The following is an 18,562-nucleotide window of genomic DNA, read 5'->3' as shown; positions in this document are numbered from 1 at the left end:
CCTGAGACTTAGACAAGTGGAGTGACTTATGCAAGACCACATGGTCCAGAGCAGGGAGAAATGAGAACCCAATTCTCATTCCATTTCCTCCACATTCGTCCACATAGTGATAGTTGCTCAGTCATGTTCGACTCTTTGCGACCCCATGGACTGTAGCCCACCAGGCTTCCCTGTCCATGGAATTCTCCAGGCAGGAATACTGGAGTGGGTAGCCATTCCCTTCTCCAGGGAATCTTCCTGATCCAGGGAATGAACCTGGGTTTCCTGCATTGCGGGCAGATTCTTTACCCTCTGAGCCACCAGGGAAGCCCCTAGGTCACATAACATCCTATCAAATGATGACCATTACAGCGAAAGGTCCACACAGAAACTCAATACCCACACATGACTAGTGGAAGCAATGCTTTGTCATTTGACTCCAGTGAATTTTGTATAACAAATTATCCTTTCTAACACTTTCTCTGATTTCCAGATTTACAACATTCTCTTTCCATAAGAAAAGAACTGAATGGATTTAACTAGACTTACTGTGGTGTTCGTTTCACAACATATCAGTTCAGTTCGGTTGCTCCGTCATGTCTGAGTCCTTGTAAGTTGGACATGACTCTTCACAACATATACAAATATTGAATCATTATGTTCTATACCTAAGCCTAATATAATGTTGTATGTTAATTATGCTTAAAAAATAAAATAATTGTATACCTTTCCCACTAAAGATGGAAAAAGGAGAGTTAAGCTGACTTTACTTGGTGTTTTAATTTTTTTTTTTTTGCTATTACATATGTTTCATCTTCAATTTCTGTCTCCTTTCTACCTCCAAATACCTCAGATCACCATCAGGATACCAACCAAGTAGTAGAAAATGGTATAAGCACAAGGGTTACTGTCTTGGGGAAGTAATAATCACCATGTCACAGTGTGTTAGAATTTATGCAGTGTATATATCTCATTTGAACCTATACTTCTCTACAGGAGTAAGAAATTATAATCTTCATTTTACAGACAAAAGAACCATGGTTTTCTGATAAGATGATCCCCTGAAGTGAAATAGTTTTTGTCTAACTCTGGATTTTAGGGTGGTAAATATGGGGACTAAAGTCTTTGGGGGATCCAAATGCAAGAAACATTCTTCCTGCCAACATTAACTAACCAGATGCATTTATGCATACATGCTACACAGCAATTAGAGAGACAGAAGCATATATCCACAGTCTCATCATTTCTGCCCAGTGTATCTGAAAGCATGTTGAAGTTTTGCTCTTACCTGGGAGAAAATTGAGGTATGAAGGGCATGGGATTTGTCCTTGCCCATGTGATAAGTGACAAGTTACATGAAAGAGAACTATCACTCTATGGTGTAGAAATTTTCTTCCTAGTGATGTGTTAATTTTAGCAAAATGTTACCATAATGAAGCAGCATATTTAACTCATGGAGGTTTTTTATGGTAGTACTCTGTATGTGCAAAGTAAAATCTGATAGTATCTTCAGCAGAGCCCCCGTCCCCAACCCCCTTTTAAAATAAAGAACTTCAAGAGCAGAGTGGGAGAGTTTTAATGATAAAAATATAGAGTCGGATAACTGTCATCTTTAACTGAGGATAAGCTCCACTTCTTAGTTGCTCAACCTCTAAAAAAACTCCAATTCTTAAGAAATTTAAGATAATTTAGGATCTAAAATAATGCTAGATATCATTAGAAAACTCCTTATTCCTCTTATGATCATTTTATGTTGGTACATAACTTTTTCCAGAATTCTTCTAAAGGATCACTATTTTAATTAAGTTGAATTGTGAATGAAGTGCAAAGCACTGTGCATGCAGTCTGCCCTTGAGATATTTCATTTTGAAAGAATCCCAGATTAGAGGTGAGGAGATTAGTGTTGAAGGAAAATTTACAAGGCATCAGTCTAATCTTCTACTCTGGGTAGGACTGCCATTAAAAACATATCTGAAAGGAAACAAGGCAGAATCTCTAAGAATCTGACCAATGACAGGGACCTCACTCCATTCAGCGGAACTGTTCAGCAGTTCTCATCACTTTATAGTTCTTCCTTATTTTGAATAAAAATCTAACCATTCTTTTGTCCAGACCAGACTCCCAAGTGGCGCAAAGTCTCCTCTTTCTTCACATGTGATTTTTGAAGACTTGTTTCCTTGCTTTTGTTCTTCAGATAAGCACCCTCAGTTCCTATAATGTGTCTTCCTCTATCTGGGGTTCAGACCCATCAGTATCATCCTTGACTAAGAAGTTATTATGCTCTCAACTTATTATAGTTTCCTAGTGTTCCCTTTCTCCAGGACTCTTGCCTGGAAAATCTCATGGATGGAGGAGCCTGGTGGGCTGCAGTCTATAGGGTCGCTAAGAGTCAGACACGACTAAACGACTTCACTTTCACTTTTCATTTTCACGCATTGGAGGAGGAAATGGCGACCCATTCCAGTGTTCTTGCCTGGAGAATCCCAGGGACGGGGGAGCCTGGTGGGCTGCCATCTATGGGGTCGCACAGAGTCGGACACGACGGAAGTGACTTAGCAGCAGCAGTGTCCCTTTTAAAACGCACACTCGAAGTTTATGCCACCTTTGGTAAACTTCAGACCTTGTTGCTGATGAGAAATGTCCCTTGCCTTATATGACTAGCCCTCCTCTGCTCACTGGGCTCTGTCAGTGACAGGGGGTCTGTGCTCCGAGGACCTACCTTCGCCAAGGTCTCATCATCCAGGTGATTCTTCTGAATCACATGTTGAAGTGCAAAATAGATTTTTTCCTGAAGCTTCTGGACCTTCCTTGGTTCTATCAGCCAGGCTCGGTCTAAGAAAGGAAAAGGGTGGGTAGGAAGGGAACAGAAGGTAAGCTTCGTTGTATTTCACCTACCTATGTAAGTGCTGAGATTTAGACCTAATTCAAATTAGTCTAAATTGCTTCTGAAAACATGCAATTATTTTTCTAAAACAAATAGTTTATAAGTAATGCCATGAGGACAGTAATGTACAAAACACTTACAGGAAATCAGGGTGGAGGAAAGGACACAGTGATTCAAAGACACTCCATGTGTCTTACTGTCTGTGACAGTTTACATCTCTAACTCATTCCCTGGACATATGCTTAGATTTTCTTTCAAAGTGTAAGTTAATGATTTGTAAAGAAATGAATTATAGAAGGGAAAAAAATCTATTGTAAAGGAGCATTTTTGGTATTCAGGATCTCCTTTCTTTTATATAAGCTGTTATATTTTATATACTATCAACATGAATCAACATAAAAATTAATCCTGTGTCCTCTTTTTCTATATTGAATATTTAAATAATGGCTAGGGTAATCCCTCCTTTCCTTTAGCCTTTCCTACTTTCTTTTTTCTTTCCGCCCTCCCTCTCTTTGGTCTTTCATTTCGTTCTTCTTTCTTCCCAGATGCTTTATACCGTGGTGACAAAATTCAGTCCAGCATCAATGCCTTAGGTTGAAACTTCGGTGAAGAGACACCCAGAGTGTCCAAATGCTGAACAAATACTCATGGAAAAGAACTTCACATGATCCTTCTGCGCACAGTTCAGGTCAGGTGAGAAACTCGATTCCGTAATCCTAGACAGGGTCGGGACAAGTCTAGCCAACAGTTAAGCAAACCCTTACGTAAGTGAGCACAAAAACCTTTAGTGACCATTGTCAATCAGAATACATTAAGTTTCCCTGCTTCTCCCTTCCCTAAACCATCCGGAGCTGAATAGACAGTAACTATTATGGCAAGAACCTGGGCGGAAGGGTGGGTCTGGCATGAGATGGAGCCTCCACAGGCTGGAATACTGTCTTTCCTCTTTGAATATGGCACTATGCCAAGGTGGCAAACATGGTATCTTGGAGTTGCTTCTAGAAGCCTCTGAGTGTGGGTCTGTGAGCAGGGCTGGAAGATTCCCCACCAGGTAGAAGAAGCTAAACTTCATGCTTTGCTTCCAAACTCTGGAATTTGATGGCTTTAGCATATTCTTCCTAGAAAAAGGCTCATAGTTCAGCTGATTTTTCACTCATAAGAAGCACATTTGCCTTTCAAATGGGGAAATTATCTTCATGGATTGTTTAGATTTGATATATTGTGTCTTAAATATTTGCTGCTAGGAATTTACTGATTTGCCACACACATACCTAAAAGAACAGTGAATTTTGTATTGCTTCCTTTGAGGAAGTGGGAATCAGAGTGAAACCACCTGCCTCATCACAGACCTGCAGGCTCAATCTTCTACTGAACTATAATTGATGGGAAGAAGCAAATGCAATGAGAAAATGGCAGGAGGAAAATTATTTGGCATTTGGTTGCTACCAGAAATAAATCTTTCTTGTCACTTCTTTCATTTATCTTTGTGCTGCCAAGTCTGGAAAACCTTCTAGCGTTAAAAAAAAGGGGAAAAGCTTGGAGGAACAACTTTATTTTAGACAGAACCACAAAAGAAACCGTTAGTAATAATATGCCAATTGATAACTAACTTCCATTTTTGATAAAGTAATAAAAAACAGAATCAAATTTTTAAAATCATTAAAAAATTAAAAAATAAGTAATAAAGTCTACCAGATACAAAGTGTAAAGGCTGTATTATGGGTACACATAGCTAGAGTGATATGTCAACAAGTCCCATCACCAGGAAGATTAATTTCTTCCAGCCTCACTGAAAAATGTGTTAGGTGTAAGAAAAGAGAAAAGAGCAAGTCTCTAGAGATAAATGGTTTATAGAAGGAATGAGTCTCTTGACCATAAAATGACCAGGAATGTGTCTTTCTTTCTATGGAGAACTGTTAATGACACTGCTACTCCTTGACCTCAAATCTAACCCAACAGATGACTGAATGAGCAGCTCTGACTTTTCATTCTGGTTGACGAAGGAACCATGCATTTATGAGGATTCTACACAGTTTCAAACTGGTACATGCTTTTAAAAAGAATTTCAATGACTATAGTGCTATTTGATCTATAAATGTCACACCTTACCTGCTTTGAAAACTTTCCGCTGTTTGTTGCATTTCAGAGCTAGACTGGGTCTTTATTATTATGAAACTCAACCCTCTTTGCAGGTGAGGAAACTGAGATTCTGAGGGGTCAAGTGTTTAAGGTCACCCAGATACTTGGTGATAGATCTACCACCATGTCAGAGGTTCTTCCTTTTCCAATCTTTAGTAGGAGCCATTTTTTCCTCTGCTGTCCTTACCTCCTTTTAAAGCTTCTAATATTGCTTTAAACAACAACAAAGAGGCACCAGCATTTGCCTGAAGTAAGAACACTAACAGTAATGTGGATAGAAAGGCCAGTGAAACAGATATTTAAAGAAAAGAAAGTATGTGTTTTACTTTTTTTAATCCCTATGCTGGCTTGTTCATTCAGGTATATTTCTAAGTCTCACCTTATTGGACATTTTTTTGGTGTCCTTTATTCTTAAAATCAAAATAGAACTTAGTTATAATTCAGGCCACTGTGTGTCTTCATTTATCCCTTGAGAAATGATGATGCTTTTCTGAATCCGGAGTCAACCTTACCATACACCCTATTCTTGCATTTGAGACAAAATGGATCATTCAAATTAACGTGAGGGTACTTTTCTTTGAATTGTCCAAAAATATAACAAGCTTGCTAAAGAAAATATAGTTCTTTGAAAGTTTCTCCAGAGAACCTTTGCTTGGGTAGGTGCAATTCATGTTAAAGATAGCAAAACAGGTTTGTTTTTTTTTTAATGGTAAGTATCTCAGACCTCCCTACCTGGAGATATCAGAACAGCAGAGGAGAACAAAGCAATCTCTTCCTCAGTCAGCTGCAAGGAACACAAATTCTTTGCAAAGTCAAAAGCTTCATTCACTAAGTCATCAGAACCTATAAAAGAAGGCAAATCAAGTGAAAATACTTGAGTAGAATGGTATAACAGTAAGAAAAAGTCCCATAATCAAGAAATTATTCAAGGTCTTGCATACTAAGCACACAGAAAAAATATTTCCAAGTTCCTAGCCAGAAGAAGTGATTTGTGCTCTGCTGTGCGCTTAGTCACTCAGTTGTGTCTGACTCTTTGGGACCCCATGAACCCACCAGGCTCCTCTGTCCATGGGATTCTCCAGGCAAGAATGCTGAAGTGGGTAGCCATTCCCTTCTCCAGGGGAATCTTCCCAACCCAGGGATCAAAGCCCCATCTCCTGTGCCTCCTGCTTTGCAGGTGGGTTCTTCACCTGCTGAACCATCAGGAAAACCTGAGAAGTGATTTGGTGATAACTGTGAGTGAGAAAAGTGGGCAATGTCTTGACTAGGTGATGAAAGTCAAAATTACCAATGAAGGGCAGATAGACACAGTGTGCACCCATTGTAATATCCAACTGGGACTATATAACCCCACTCTAATCTTGTAAATTTGAAATGAGTTCCCACTAAAAAATTTTAAATTAGCAATTTGAGGATCCTTTAGTACAGAGATAGCATTCATGGAAAACCTAAAATATTATGTATAATGGGCCAAGGGCTGTCATTTTTAGTGACACTTATAGGATGTCACTGGCGATGTAGGATGTCCATGGGGCTCAAACTAAGAGAATGGAGATAAAGTGCCTGTAATTTCCTGGAAATTTGATTGAGGAGCAAACATTCATTCCTTTTTACCTTCTAATGAACGACTCGCAGGTCAGGTGCTTAGCCATTGTGGATCCTCACAAAACAATGCTTCATCCCTACACTGATCCTTGGTAAATGTTTATTTTATGAAGCTGGAAATATACCCAAGTTGCTTGCCAAAGTTTTTCCTCCTTTCTTGAAAATCTAGCTTTGGAGATGACATGGATGTGTATCAGCTACAGGAGGGAAACCCTGCCGGCCCTGGTGGACTTGCTGTTGGCTACCATATCAGCTAACAGCACAAAAGGTGAAAGGGAAGTGGCCTTCTTTGATGTCTGTGGGCAGGATATGGAACAAATGACACTGTCAATAGTTAAAACCTTTCCTGGCATCAGTCCATCTTTGCCAACATTCTTATCCACCCCGTACACTGATGACTGGAAGTGAATGACACACTTCCAGAGACTGACTCTGTCCTGCCCTCCCACACGAATGGTCTGGGGATCATTTAGGGCTAGTTGGCACCCATGCTGTTTGTGCTCTCAGAACGTCATGAATTAACAGGGAGAACCCATGACTCTGGGTGCAAAACAAGTGAAAGAGTTCCTCCTTTAAACATCTTAGTTCATGATTATAAACTTGCATAAGAAACTTAAGAGATCACCCATGGACCACCAGCGGTCTGTACGATAAAATTTGTGAAGCAGTAAGCTAGAAAGTAAAAGAAATCCTGATCCTATAAAGAGTGCTTAAAATGCATCCCAGTTCTTTAGAATCAGTTTTCATTGACTTCTGAATTAAACATGGTTGGTATCAAGAGGGCCCATGTTTCCTTCCTTCTTTTGATATTTGGAGGCACAGTTGTAAGATCAGACGAGTTAGATGAAACATTAGAGGCTCACCTATTACAACCCTTATTGAAAAATGAGATACTAGTTCTCATTAGAGAATCAGGACATTTCTTTTACCAGTTATAATCTAAGTGGAGAAACTGATGGTAGCTAATAAAACTGATGGTAGCTAATAAAACTGAACTCACCTAAGGCCTTGAACATCTGCATTCCTCCATATTTTCCTTCAAACAGAACAGTGTTGTTTAATGGGTTGAAGGCACGACACATTCTCACTAAAACCACTTCCAAGCAACCTATGAGAAAAAAAGTTATGTATATATACACAATAATAAAGACCTTACTACTGCATGTAGGTCAGGAGACATCAAAAAACTTTAAAATACACACAGACTCATAGACATACACACTCAGAAACACCTCAAGATTCCTTCCCAAGTAAAAAAGAACTATGTTAGAAATAAAGCTCTTGATGCATATGTGAGGAATGAAAGCTAAAACATATTTCAAAGGTGACTAAAATGGAGGGCAACACTGTTTTCTTTGGAAGCACGCATTCTGCCCTCCTCCTGCCCATTTTTGACGGGTATTAAAGTTAGTTTCACAGGTGATGATAAGCGGCCCAGAAAGAAGCTTTGTGGCAGGCAACTCCAGTCTGTTAACTTTTTGTAGAAGTTTTGGTATTGGGAAAACTTGCACGCTACTTCAGTTTTTAACACAGTCTGTTTATATTTCTGCATATGATGACTTAAGGACACCTTCAGGATGTTTTCTGGGATATCGTTTATGTATTCATGCCTTTGACACAAGGGTTTCTTAAAGAGGTCAAACAAGTCTTGGCAAAATACTGAGCATTATCCACTCCAGGGAGTTATAATCAACATTCACAGATAGTTTATTGAAGGTTTATTGAAATCCCATCAAGAAGTAGCTTGTTCAACCTTGATGGGCCTAACATTTCTGAATTTGCTGTTAGACCAGTAGTGGCAGGGCCATTGTCTGTAGCCATAGGCAATTGTGGCCTATTTTATTCACTGTTATATCTTCAGGACCTAGAAAAGTCTCTGGCACCTAGTAGACGCTTAATAAATCTTTATTAAATGAGTTAGTTCACTAATTCTGCTTGTCCCTCTGAATACTTACTGACATCCCGAGGAATGACTGCATGGGGCTTTTGCCCCCCAGTGGGTTGGAAGGTGACATCCACAGTCAGAAGTCACATATTTGTGTGAGAATGTCACACACACGTACTATACCCGTGTGGTACCCCGAGGTATCCCTGGTGCCTTTCTTAATCTGGTATCTTATTTCTTTGTTCTGCTGATTTCTCTGCTTTCCCTCATATGTCACCTTAGCATAGGGGCTTACACATTGGGAAGTCACAAATATTAATGGACATAATGCTTTTCTGACTAAAATGATAATAGGAACCACTTATTCAGTATCTACAATATGGAAGGCACTTTACTGACATTCCATGTCTCCTACCCTTAAACCAAAGTGGATTTCATCACCTTGACTTATTAGTCAGTTGGAAATAACACTCTGAGACTTTGGAAGCTATGTCTGTCTTGCTCTCTTGAAATGCTAATTTTTGAAACCCAGCACTCATACTGTGAGAAAGTCCAAGCAGTCTGTGGAGGGGCTCACATGGATAGGAACTGAGGCCCTTCAGCCTGAAGCCTTGACTGAACTCTGAGCTGTCAACTGGCACAAACGGCCAGCCCTGTGCACGAGCCAGCATGAAAGTGGATCCTCCTGTCCTCAGTCAGGTTGCCTTGGTGAACACCACAGGAAGCAGGGACAAGCCATCCCTCGCTGAGACCTGCTCAAGTCAGCTTTGGGAGCAAAATGAATTATTATTGTTGTTTGAACTAAGTTTTAGGGTGATTTTTAATCCAGCAACAAATACATCAAGTTCACCTTTGAGTCAAGATTTGCACCTCCTTTTTAATCATTTGGTAAAGAAGCAGCCATAACTTAGAATAATTATTTTATCTGACTCAAGTTCAAAAGCCAGCTTTGCCAGGTACTGGCTATGTGGTATCAAACACAGCCCTTCAGTTCTTCGAATCTTTGCCTCCTCATTTATAAGATGGAAACTGTATTGAGCACATGAGATTAAAAGAAGTCATAGGTAAACATAAACATGTATATGTGTGCTATTACATATATAAAATTATGTTATTATTATTTGCTGTAGCCCTTTATTCAAACACCAGAGTGGTTCTTATTTTCTATTTTCAAAGGGGGCCAAAAAAGACAAGGAAGTAGTTTTCCTGCTTGGGTAATGGCAGCTGCAAAGTGAACCACGTGCAGTTTCTTGAGGTACTTCCTAAGTGACTGTGCATGTGTCAGGGAGTATGTGGGAGAGAAGGGGGAGGAAAGATTAGAGTAGAGTGAGTTTCTCACAGTATATTCTTGCTGAAGGCTATCCTCATTAAAATGATTGGAAATGACCACAGAGGCAGAGCTCAGCTAGCCTGGATTCCAGCCCCCCAACAGAAGGCAAGTAGTACATTTTAGAGCCAGCTCAGCAATTCAGCCACCTTGACACGCTAATTACTTGCACTGCCTGTCAAGCTGGGTATCTCAACCTCCGCAATTAATAGCTCCACTTTCAATAAGCAAAATTGTATTTGACTTCAAAGGCGAGCTGAATGAGTATCAGGGCATTTTTATTACTGAGTGTTTCCTTTGGGAGTTGGTTGACAGTGTGGGTGGTAAAAATGAGCTACATAGCAGATGGAGGATTTTCTAGAACCAACCTCAGCTAAGGGTGGACCACATCCTGGTCTAAAATAGACCCCCTTCCGCCCAGCAATGAGTCTTCTTGCTTACCTGACTTAAGAAGTAGGATCTGATCATTTTGACAGAGTTCCATGAAGCCCGTTATTCGCTTTGCAAACTCTACCACATACTGGATGGCGTGAGTTATCTGGATGGCACATTGCTGCCACAGTGCTTCCCTGGACTTCAAGAGAGAAAACACAGAATGTACAAGGAGCCAAGAACAACTTAGAGACTCAGTGAAATACTCAAGGTTGCTCTAACCGGCGCTTACCTGTCACTTGGGGGTTCGTGGTGGGAATTCACCCCCCTTTAGAAGAGAGGCGATATTTTCTAAGATGTTGTTTTGATTTATTTGAACCTTGATACACCACAATTATCAAAGTACTGAAGCTAAAATAATGGAAATATTGCAATAGTACATAAAGATCGATATTTACAGGTTTTTCCAATGTGTATCCGAGTGAAACATTTGCAATATTTTTACGTTGTGTTCTTTTCCCAGAATTTATGGAGACTGCTTTTTGGTACAAAAAGAATTTCAATGGAAAAGACATGAGATCAAATCACTCTCTTAAGTAAAACAGAATCCAGAAATGTATTTTGATCCTTGGGTTATTTTCTTTGGAAATCCAAGTATGTTAATTCTGTTTTTTTTATTGACTGTAATAATACCTATGCTTTTGTCTCCTTATTCATATAAAAATGGTAACATTTAATTGTTCCACTGGAGAAAAATCAGTATGTTATAGTCATATATTTAGATAAAGATACATTTATAAATTTTACTAAAAGTTAATTTACTGGTAGATTTTGTGATTGTGGATCTCAGTCTTGTAAATAATGTGAGTCAAAACAACAACAACAACAAATTCCTTCTCTTAAAACCTTCTCTAATATACACAAAATAATCAAAATAATAATAATTATAATAAAAACAAAATCCCAATTATAATAATGTGAGATGAGTTCTCCCTTTTTCCTCTGGTCATTTTTTAACATGTAGGGCAAGAAGAAAACATTCAGAATGTGTTGTTTAATATTTTTCTAGAGTAAGTTTGCAAATACTACTGCTATGATTTTCAACTGCTCTCGTTCCTTGCCTGGACCAAGGAGGCCACCAAGAGATGTCCTACCATCATCCAATGTGGGCCCAGTCTCCTCTGTCACTCAAGTAGGGCACTGGTTTTCAATCAGAGCAGTTTGCCTCCAGATTTGGCAATATCTGGACACATTCTGGTTGTCGCAACTACGTGGGAGGACATGCTACTGGCATCTAGTAGGTAGAGACCAAAGATGAAGTTTAACATCCTACAATGTGCAGGGCAGTCCTTACAGCAAAGAACTGTCCAGTCTGAAATGTCAATAGGGCTGAGGCTGAAAAAGTCAGAGAAGTCACAGAAAACCCTTTAGTTTCCCAGAATACCTTGCTTTGATACGCTTTAATCTCTTCATAGGTGTGGGTCTGCCATGCCAGCTGGTGTAGCTCCTCCATGGTATACTGACATGTCTCCAAATGGGACTTAATGATGTTCTGTGCAATTCGATCTATGAGAAAGAAGATCACTCTGAGGGTTTGTGAATAAAATCCCACTCTGCTGAAGGACGGAGAAGGCAATGGCACCCTACTCCAGTACTCTTGCATGGAAAATCCCATGGATGAAGCAGCCTGGTAGGCTGCAGTCCGTGGGGTCGGGAAGAGTCGGACACGACTGAAGAAGCAGCAGCAGCAAGAGCTGCTGAAGGAAACCTGCTCTTAATGTGTTTCCTGAAGGAATGCATTTTGAAGATACTCCACTTACATGAGCGTATCTTTAACACTACTATCTATTTATACATCTCCAGACAAACTCTTTATTGCTTCCCCCCCAAATATCATGTTTTTAATAAAAATTAACTGCCTTCTCCTCCTCTTTTTGATCACAAAACTGGGGTCTTAAAGTTATAGTGTTCAAATAAGTATTTATTTTTGAAATAGATACAAATTACGTGTTTCTTGCTTTTTGGCCTGAAAGTCTGCTAGCAGTCTTGTAACATTTGCTATACTGTAACAGTCGGTTTAAGTTCCAAATACTTTAAAATATTTTGAAAATCACTAGATCACCAGTGTTTATCTCAGAAAGGAGAAGTTGAAATATAAATGTTTTGCTTATATTTTAAAAAGGGAGGATTTAACAATAATCTAAAAACATAGTTTTCTATAGAGCAAAGAGAAGAAAATGGGGAGTGGGCAGGGATAGAAGTCAGATTTCTCCAATAGTATTAATTTTGTGGATTTGACTTTAGAACCATGTAGATATCTTCCATAAATAATAGGAGAGGGAGATGAAATAATATTGACTCCTGAGGTGATAAATTTGAAGTTAGGTCATTAGTATCTTTATATTCTTTCAAACTTTTCATAAGATAAAGTTTTTCTCTGAAAAAGTTAAAAAAGAGAAAATAGTTTTATTCATAAAAAAGTAGAAATAAACACAATCAATCTTGGTGGGGCATTTAGTCCAAATGAGTTATATATGGCATTGTATCTTAAATAGTGATCATTTTGAGTTTCAAGGTATGAAAGTTGAGTCACAGCACCAGACACAAGAGTTCTATTTAACAACCTGCAGTGAGTTCCTGAAGTTGGATGGAGCTGGAAGAAGGTCCCCTCATAATCCCTTCTGCTATTTGAACACATGAAGGTGACATCTTGAGAAACCAAAGTATGTTAGTCACTCAGTTCTGTCTAACTCTTTGTGACCCCATGGATTGTAGCCCACTAGGCTCCTCTGTCCACAGAATTTTCCAGGCAAGAATACAGGAATGGATAGCCATTTCCTTCTCCAGGAGGTCTTCCCGACCCAGGGATCAAACCCAGGTCTCCTGCCTTGCAGGTGGATTCTTTACCATCTGAGCTACCAGGGAAGCCCTTGGGAAATCAAAGTACTTAGGAATTCTGTAAGTGGGATATGAGTAAAATGAAGATGAGCGACTTTTCTTCCTAGCAACTGTTCTTGGCTCATATGGAAGTGGAGTTTCTCTTGCCTTGCAGCCTGTGCCATTTTAAATGCAATTTCTGTCTTTTTAAGTAGCTATATTTCATTTCTTCTGCAGGAGAAATCTCAAAGCAGTACTTAGGTACCTTTTTTTTTTTTTTTACCTCGCTAAGCTTCTGATTTATATGGCATGAAATAAATTGAGTTTTAGTAATGTAGAGAATTAAAAAGGTAAGCTTAAGTTTCTAATGAACCTTCCAAATAAAAAATCTCATATAGCCATTGCCTGGCACATTATATACACTGAATAAATGGTAGCCACAGTTGTCATTATTGGGACATTCTACATAGTTTTTCGTCAGGGAAGCAATCTGACCACACAATGGAGACAAAACAGAGATATTTAATTTTGGAATCAGTGCTACTGAAGGAAGATATTTCAATATTTATTAAAGTTGTTCAATCAGAACCATAAGCTGATGGATACAGAAGATGCTACAAAATTCTAACTTATGATTATTGTTATGCTCTATTGAATTCAGCATTGAGCATTTCTAGATTTTCATTGCTTATCATATTATAAAGATCCTTTCTTTAAAAAAATCCTATATTCACAATTTTATTGAACATCCTCCTATGTTGTAAAACAGGGCAGGAAATATTCTATACATCATATTAAAATAGATTGGCATGTCATGGTTCATCATTTTTCAATTTCACTTGGGCAGTCTAATTACTAAGACTCTTAAAAAAACATATCTATTCCTCAGTAGGTATATAATGAAAACATAAGATTTTTATGGCTCTATAGTTTTCAAACCTTTATCTTCTCGGTGTAGTCTGTTTTCATTTTCAAAGATATACGATTTGTCAGTAATTTACAGGCTTCACGGTTTATAAGCAAAATTACAATTGCACTCAAAATTGCACTATGAAAAACTTTTTATCTGTTCTTTTACAACATTTCCTGAGAATTCTTGGCCAAAGTTTAAGAATTCTCTAGCTCTCTGCCACCAAAATTTAGGGTTCTATGGGATATGAGAGAAGTGAACATAATAAACACATGGACAGATTAAGCAAAATGGAAAGTTAACTCCACATGGATGCTTTAGGACTCAGCTCAAATAGGAATGGCTTGTGTCCTCAGGTAGAATAGCTAACTGCCATGACACTTAATTCTCACTCAACCAGGCCTTACTTCCGGTCAGGCTCACATTGTGCTTATTTGAGTGGATGTTTTTACACACTTCAAGATTATGACTTCTTCAAGAACTGGACTGCAGAACCCAACATAGTGCTTTCATATATTCATTCACATGCTCACACATGGTTTTTGAGGCAGTATTATTACATGCCTAGCTAAGATACAGAGTTTAAAAAATGACATTCTTTTTTTGTAAATGATCTTATAATAATATCTTGTCATATCGTGATATAACAAATACCATGAATTATTGTGGGAGCCCAAAGAAGAAAATGTCTAACTCAGTCTGGGGAAGGCAGAAAAACATCCATAGAGAAGATGCCTGTTGACCTGAGTCTGAACAGGAGCTTGTCACATAAAGAGACAGACCTGAGGTAGAAGGGATGATGGAAAGGCACAGAGAGAAAACTAGCTCTGAGCTGGATAACTGCTGACATTATACTTTACATCTTTACAATTTCTACCTTTTACAAACAATTTCCCTTTGAGGAAAAAAGTGAGGTTCAGAAAGAGTGAGTGACTTTAGACCCATTTTCACAAAGGTAACAAATGGTGTTTGGAAATCAGCTCTGTTTTTCCCAGCAAAACATCTATACTGTTGGCAGTGTAGAGTGCATGAAGAGATGAAAGAGGGAAAAAAGAGACTCGAGATGGACACTGTGACTGGAGATGGAGCAGCTGAGTAAGCCAGGCCAAAGGGTTCGGATTTTATCTCGTAGCAATTCAGAGTTAGTGGAAGCTGTGAGGCAGGAGAGTGACATGGTCGGTCTTCTGTTTTTAAAGGGTTATCCTGGCCACGGCAAAGCAGATGAGACGGCATTATGGAGTGAGTGAGATTAATCAGGCTGTTGTGAAAAATACAGGCAATGTGACAGATTCTGGACAAGGTGAGAATCACAGAGAAAGAGTGGAGGGGCTAGATTTAGGACAGTTCTGAAGAAGGATGCACAGGATCAGCAAGGGGAGTGTGTGTGTGTGTGTGTGTGTGTGTGTGTGTGTCTGTGTGTGTCTGTGTGTGTCTGTGTGTCTGTGCGTGCGCGCGCATGAGAGAGAGAGAACATTACGGTGGGTACTCAGCCAGTGTTTAGTTAGTAAAGATAATGTTGAAAATATCCATCTATCCGTTCATCCCCTCGTTTTCTGCTTTATTTGACAAAGAATTTTAGTAAGCTAAGACTGACCCTTTGTTGGGTGATCTTAAAGCATTAGCACTCGCGACAGCTTTGAAGTCAAACAGTAAACATGAGTGTTTATTTCCCATACCCTTATGGTGAGAAATACAAGGCAGATCTCTTTCTGACATAAGACCTGTATCAATAAAGGCCAAGACACAGTAGCAGCAGGAGCAGGAGCAGTCCTTTTCCACTTCCTTCCTCGGGTCTGCAGATCAAAGGTGAGCCCTGTGCAGAGGCCAGATTGACCCTTTCAAGGCTCAGCAGGGGGTGGGTGCGGTCTATATAAACCACACAAGTAAAGCTAGACGTGGTGCCTAGGGAGCAAGGCCAGAAGACTCATTCTGTCCGTTAGAAAGATGCATGACCATCAGAGGAGATGGTTTGTTTGGACTGAGAGTCTGCAGTTGTCAAATGGGGAGAAGGATTTAAAAAGAGGGGACAAAGGAAGAGACAATGAATACAGTATGCAAAGTTCCTGCTGGGTGCCAAAGGAGCTTTCAAGAGTCCTTGCCTGGAAAAACAGAAAAGGTAAGAGTAAACAGTATGATCTCAAGGGACCAACCACATGAGAAAAGTCCAGACAAAGAGACTGAAGTAAAAGAGCAGGGGATGTGGAATCTTTCTGGGCAATCACACATCCTTCATCCATTTCCCTGACTTGGATTGCAGTTGCTTCTCAAAGCCCAGGTTTGGTCAGATCCTTTAACCAGCTTGGGTTGCAGACCGCACATGCTGAGGAAGGAGTCGGCTCACACTATGCTGGGATATTGGGTCCACAGATGTATGGCCCCGATGACTGAACAATAGGAAATTCTACCACCTTCAGAGATGACGCCCATGGACTATACTCTCCTCTCCCTGAGACCAGGGATGAGGCTAGAGATTTCTTAAATGGATCTGAAAATGCAACTGCATCTTCTCAGTAGTTAAGATTTGATTTATGTCAATGAGACAAAGGTTTGTCCATTTCACTAAGAGTACGTGGGCTGCTTTGATAGTTAATAAAATGATATCAAGGAATGAGAAAAACAATTTCATATGTTCAGTCCAAGTCATTCCTTTCCAATTAGGAAGTGAGGAGAAAAGTAAATATTGATGCTGGCAAGGAAAAACCAGGTGTATAATTACAAATTAATAGTAAGTCCACCTTTCTTATTTTTTATTTGCTAATTAAAAAAAAATCTTGCTCTCATTTACTCTCTCATCTCTTTTCCCCATAAAATTCCTGTTTTATTTTTAGACTTTTACTGTTACACTTTCCTTGAAGGAAGGCTTATTAGAACCCAAGACTTAAAACCAATTAATAGAATTTGTAACTTCATGTGTTAAGTATCTTTACAAGATACAAAAGACAATATTTCAAATGAAAGAATAATCTTATAAATCTTTAAAATAATGGATATAGAGATATGTTTATGGCATAGATTGTGGTGATAGTTTCATGGGTGTATATTAACCTCCAAACTAATTAAATTGTATGCATTAAATCTGAACAGGCTTTTGTATGTCAATTATTACCTCAATAAAGAGATTTAAGAAATAACTGATGCAGGCAAATGTACTTTACAATTTTTTGATGAAAAATACTGTTAAATTTGCTACACTTCCCTAGAAGCTTTAGGAGTAATCTTAGATCCACTTATGAGCAAAAAGAAGAGAGAAAGTAAATCTTTGAAGGGAAAACTGGAATAAAATTGATAGTAATTCTCAATAGGGTGTGCAAAAATTGTAGAACACTGCGTCTGGAACTAATTTACTTCCTCCATTTCCAAAAGGACTGTATCTAAATAATTCCAGAAGTTAGTTGGGTCACCTGTCTCTCTCTGAAACTGTAAAGTTTCCCTCCCCTACCCCAATCCCAGTCAATCTTCATTGTGGTCTGTGGAATAAATCAAAGAAGTATGAAAAAAGTCCCTCCTGAAGGTATTTACAAATGGTTGAGATGGACATGAGACACACAGGTCAATGGATTTAAAAGTTTAATCATATCAGACAGTATAAAACAATATTTTGAAGTAATATTTAAAGAAATATATGAAAAATCACTTTTATTATGTGTTAATCCATATAGTAAAGCAAAGTTTGGAAAGAAGTAATATAAATTACCTAGTACTATGTAGAAAAAAGGCTACATCTGCTTATTTTGATGAGAAGTAAGTAAACTGACAAGTAAGGTGACAATTTCTTGTTTATAACTGCAATATTATAAAATGAGGACCAGCTTGCAGCTACTAAAATAGCAAGTGACCTTCTGCATCTCTGATTTCAACCACTCAGCGGGTTTTTTCCACCAAAGGGGCTTATTTTAGCTCTCACTAGACATTTCAGCAAATGGTGTGCTCCAAAGGCTACAGTGTCTCAGACACGGATTGCACGGGTGGTTTCATTAGAATCCCACATCCTGGGAGCGGAGAAAGTTGAGTATATCTTTAAAAACTGCTGCTTTCAGTGTTATTACCAAGAGCACCCGTGGCCCAACTGTATCAAGGCGAGAAAGCTGAGGCTCAAAGCTATATATAGTACTAGAGGGAGTTGCATCTGAACTTCCTAATTCTTTCTCTTCCTCCTTTATTTTTTTTTTCTCATGATAAAGGATGGTTTCTTCTTTGTGAACTATAGCCCCTATTCATTCTTCTCCATAAGGAATTAAACAAACAAAAAAAAGCTTGGAAGTATTCGTAAAATACTATATATCAGCCTCGATCGAAATGATTAATGAATTTTTAATTTATCACTTGCCTTAAGGATCTAGAGAACTGCTCAATTCCCTGTTTAGTTTATACTACTAGTGTGGAAGTGGAATTCTTAGGGGATTCGCTTTGAATTAATGCCAGGATATCTCCACGGACTTGCTCAAGGCAAGTTTTAAGTGCCTGCATTAGATTTTCAGAATATCAAGACTCCTCAGAACCCACACACTGAGGCAGTAACTCTAATATATTAGAACAGTTGGTTTAAAGGTGGAACATTTAACCAAGTGTGCATTTTGTCTTTTT

General features: G+C 38.8%; 1 protein-coding gene across 1 annotated transcript in view; it reads right to left on the bottom strand.

Moving 5' to 3' along the window:
- RORB (RAR related orphan receptor B) overlaps positions 1-18,562 on the bottom strand; it is a 54,581-nt gene that overhangs the window by 13,973 nt on the left and 22,046 nt on the right. The window contains exons 4-8 of the mRNA XM_040242392.1: positions 11,636-11,757; positions 10,261-10,393; positions 7,608-7,715; positions 5,735-5,845; positions 2,699-2,811 (exon numbers count right to left, since the gene is read on the bottom strand). Coding sequence (XP_040098326.1) covers positions 2,699-2,811; positions 5,735-5,845; positions 7,608-7,715; positions 10,261-10,393; positions 11,636-11,757 — 587 coding nt within the window. The remainder of the gene's footprint in view (positions 1-2,698; positions 2,812-5,734; positions 5,846-7,607; positions 7,716-10,260; positions 10,394-11,635; positions 11,758-18,562) is intronic.

Source organism: Oryx dammah, unplaced genomic scaffold, assembly GCF_014754425.2.
Source record: "Oryx dammah isolate SB20612 unplaced genomic scaffold, SCBI_Odam_1.1 HiC_scaffold_1, whole genome shotgun sequence".
In the NCBI taxonomy this organism is placed as follows: Eukaryota; Metazoa; Chordata; class Mammalia; order Artiodactyla; family Bovidae; genus Oryx; species Oryx dammah.
The sequence above is the reverse complement of the archived record's forward strand: the minus strand, read 5'-3'. Positions and strand labels throughout refer to the sequence as shown.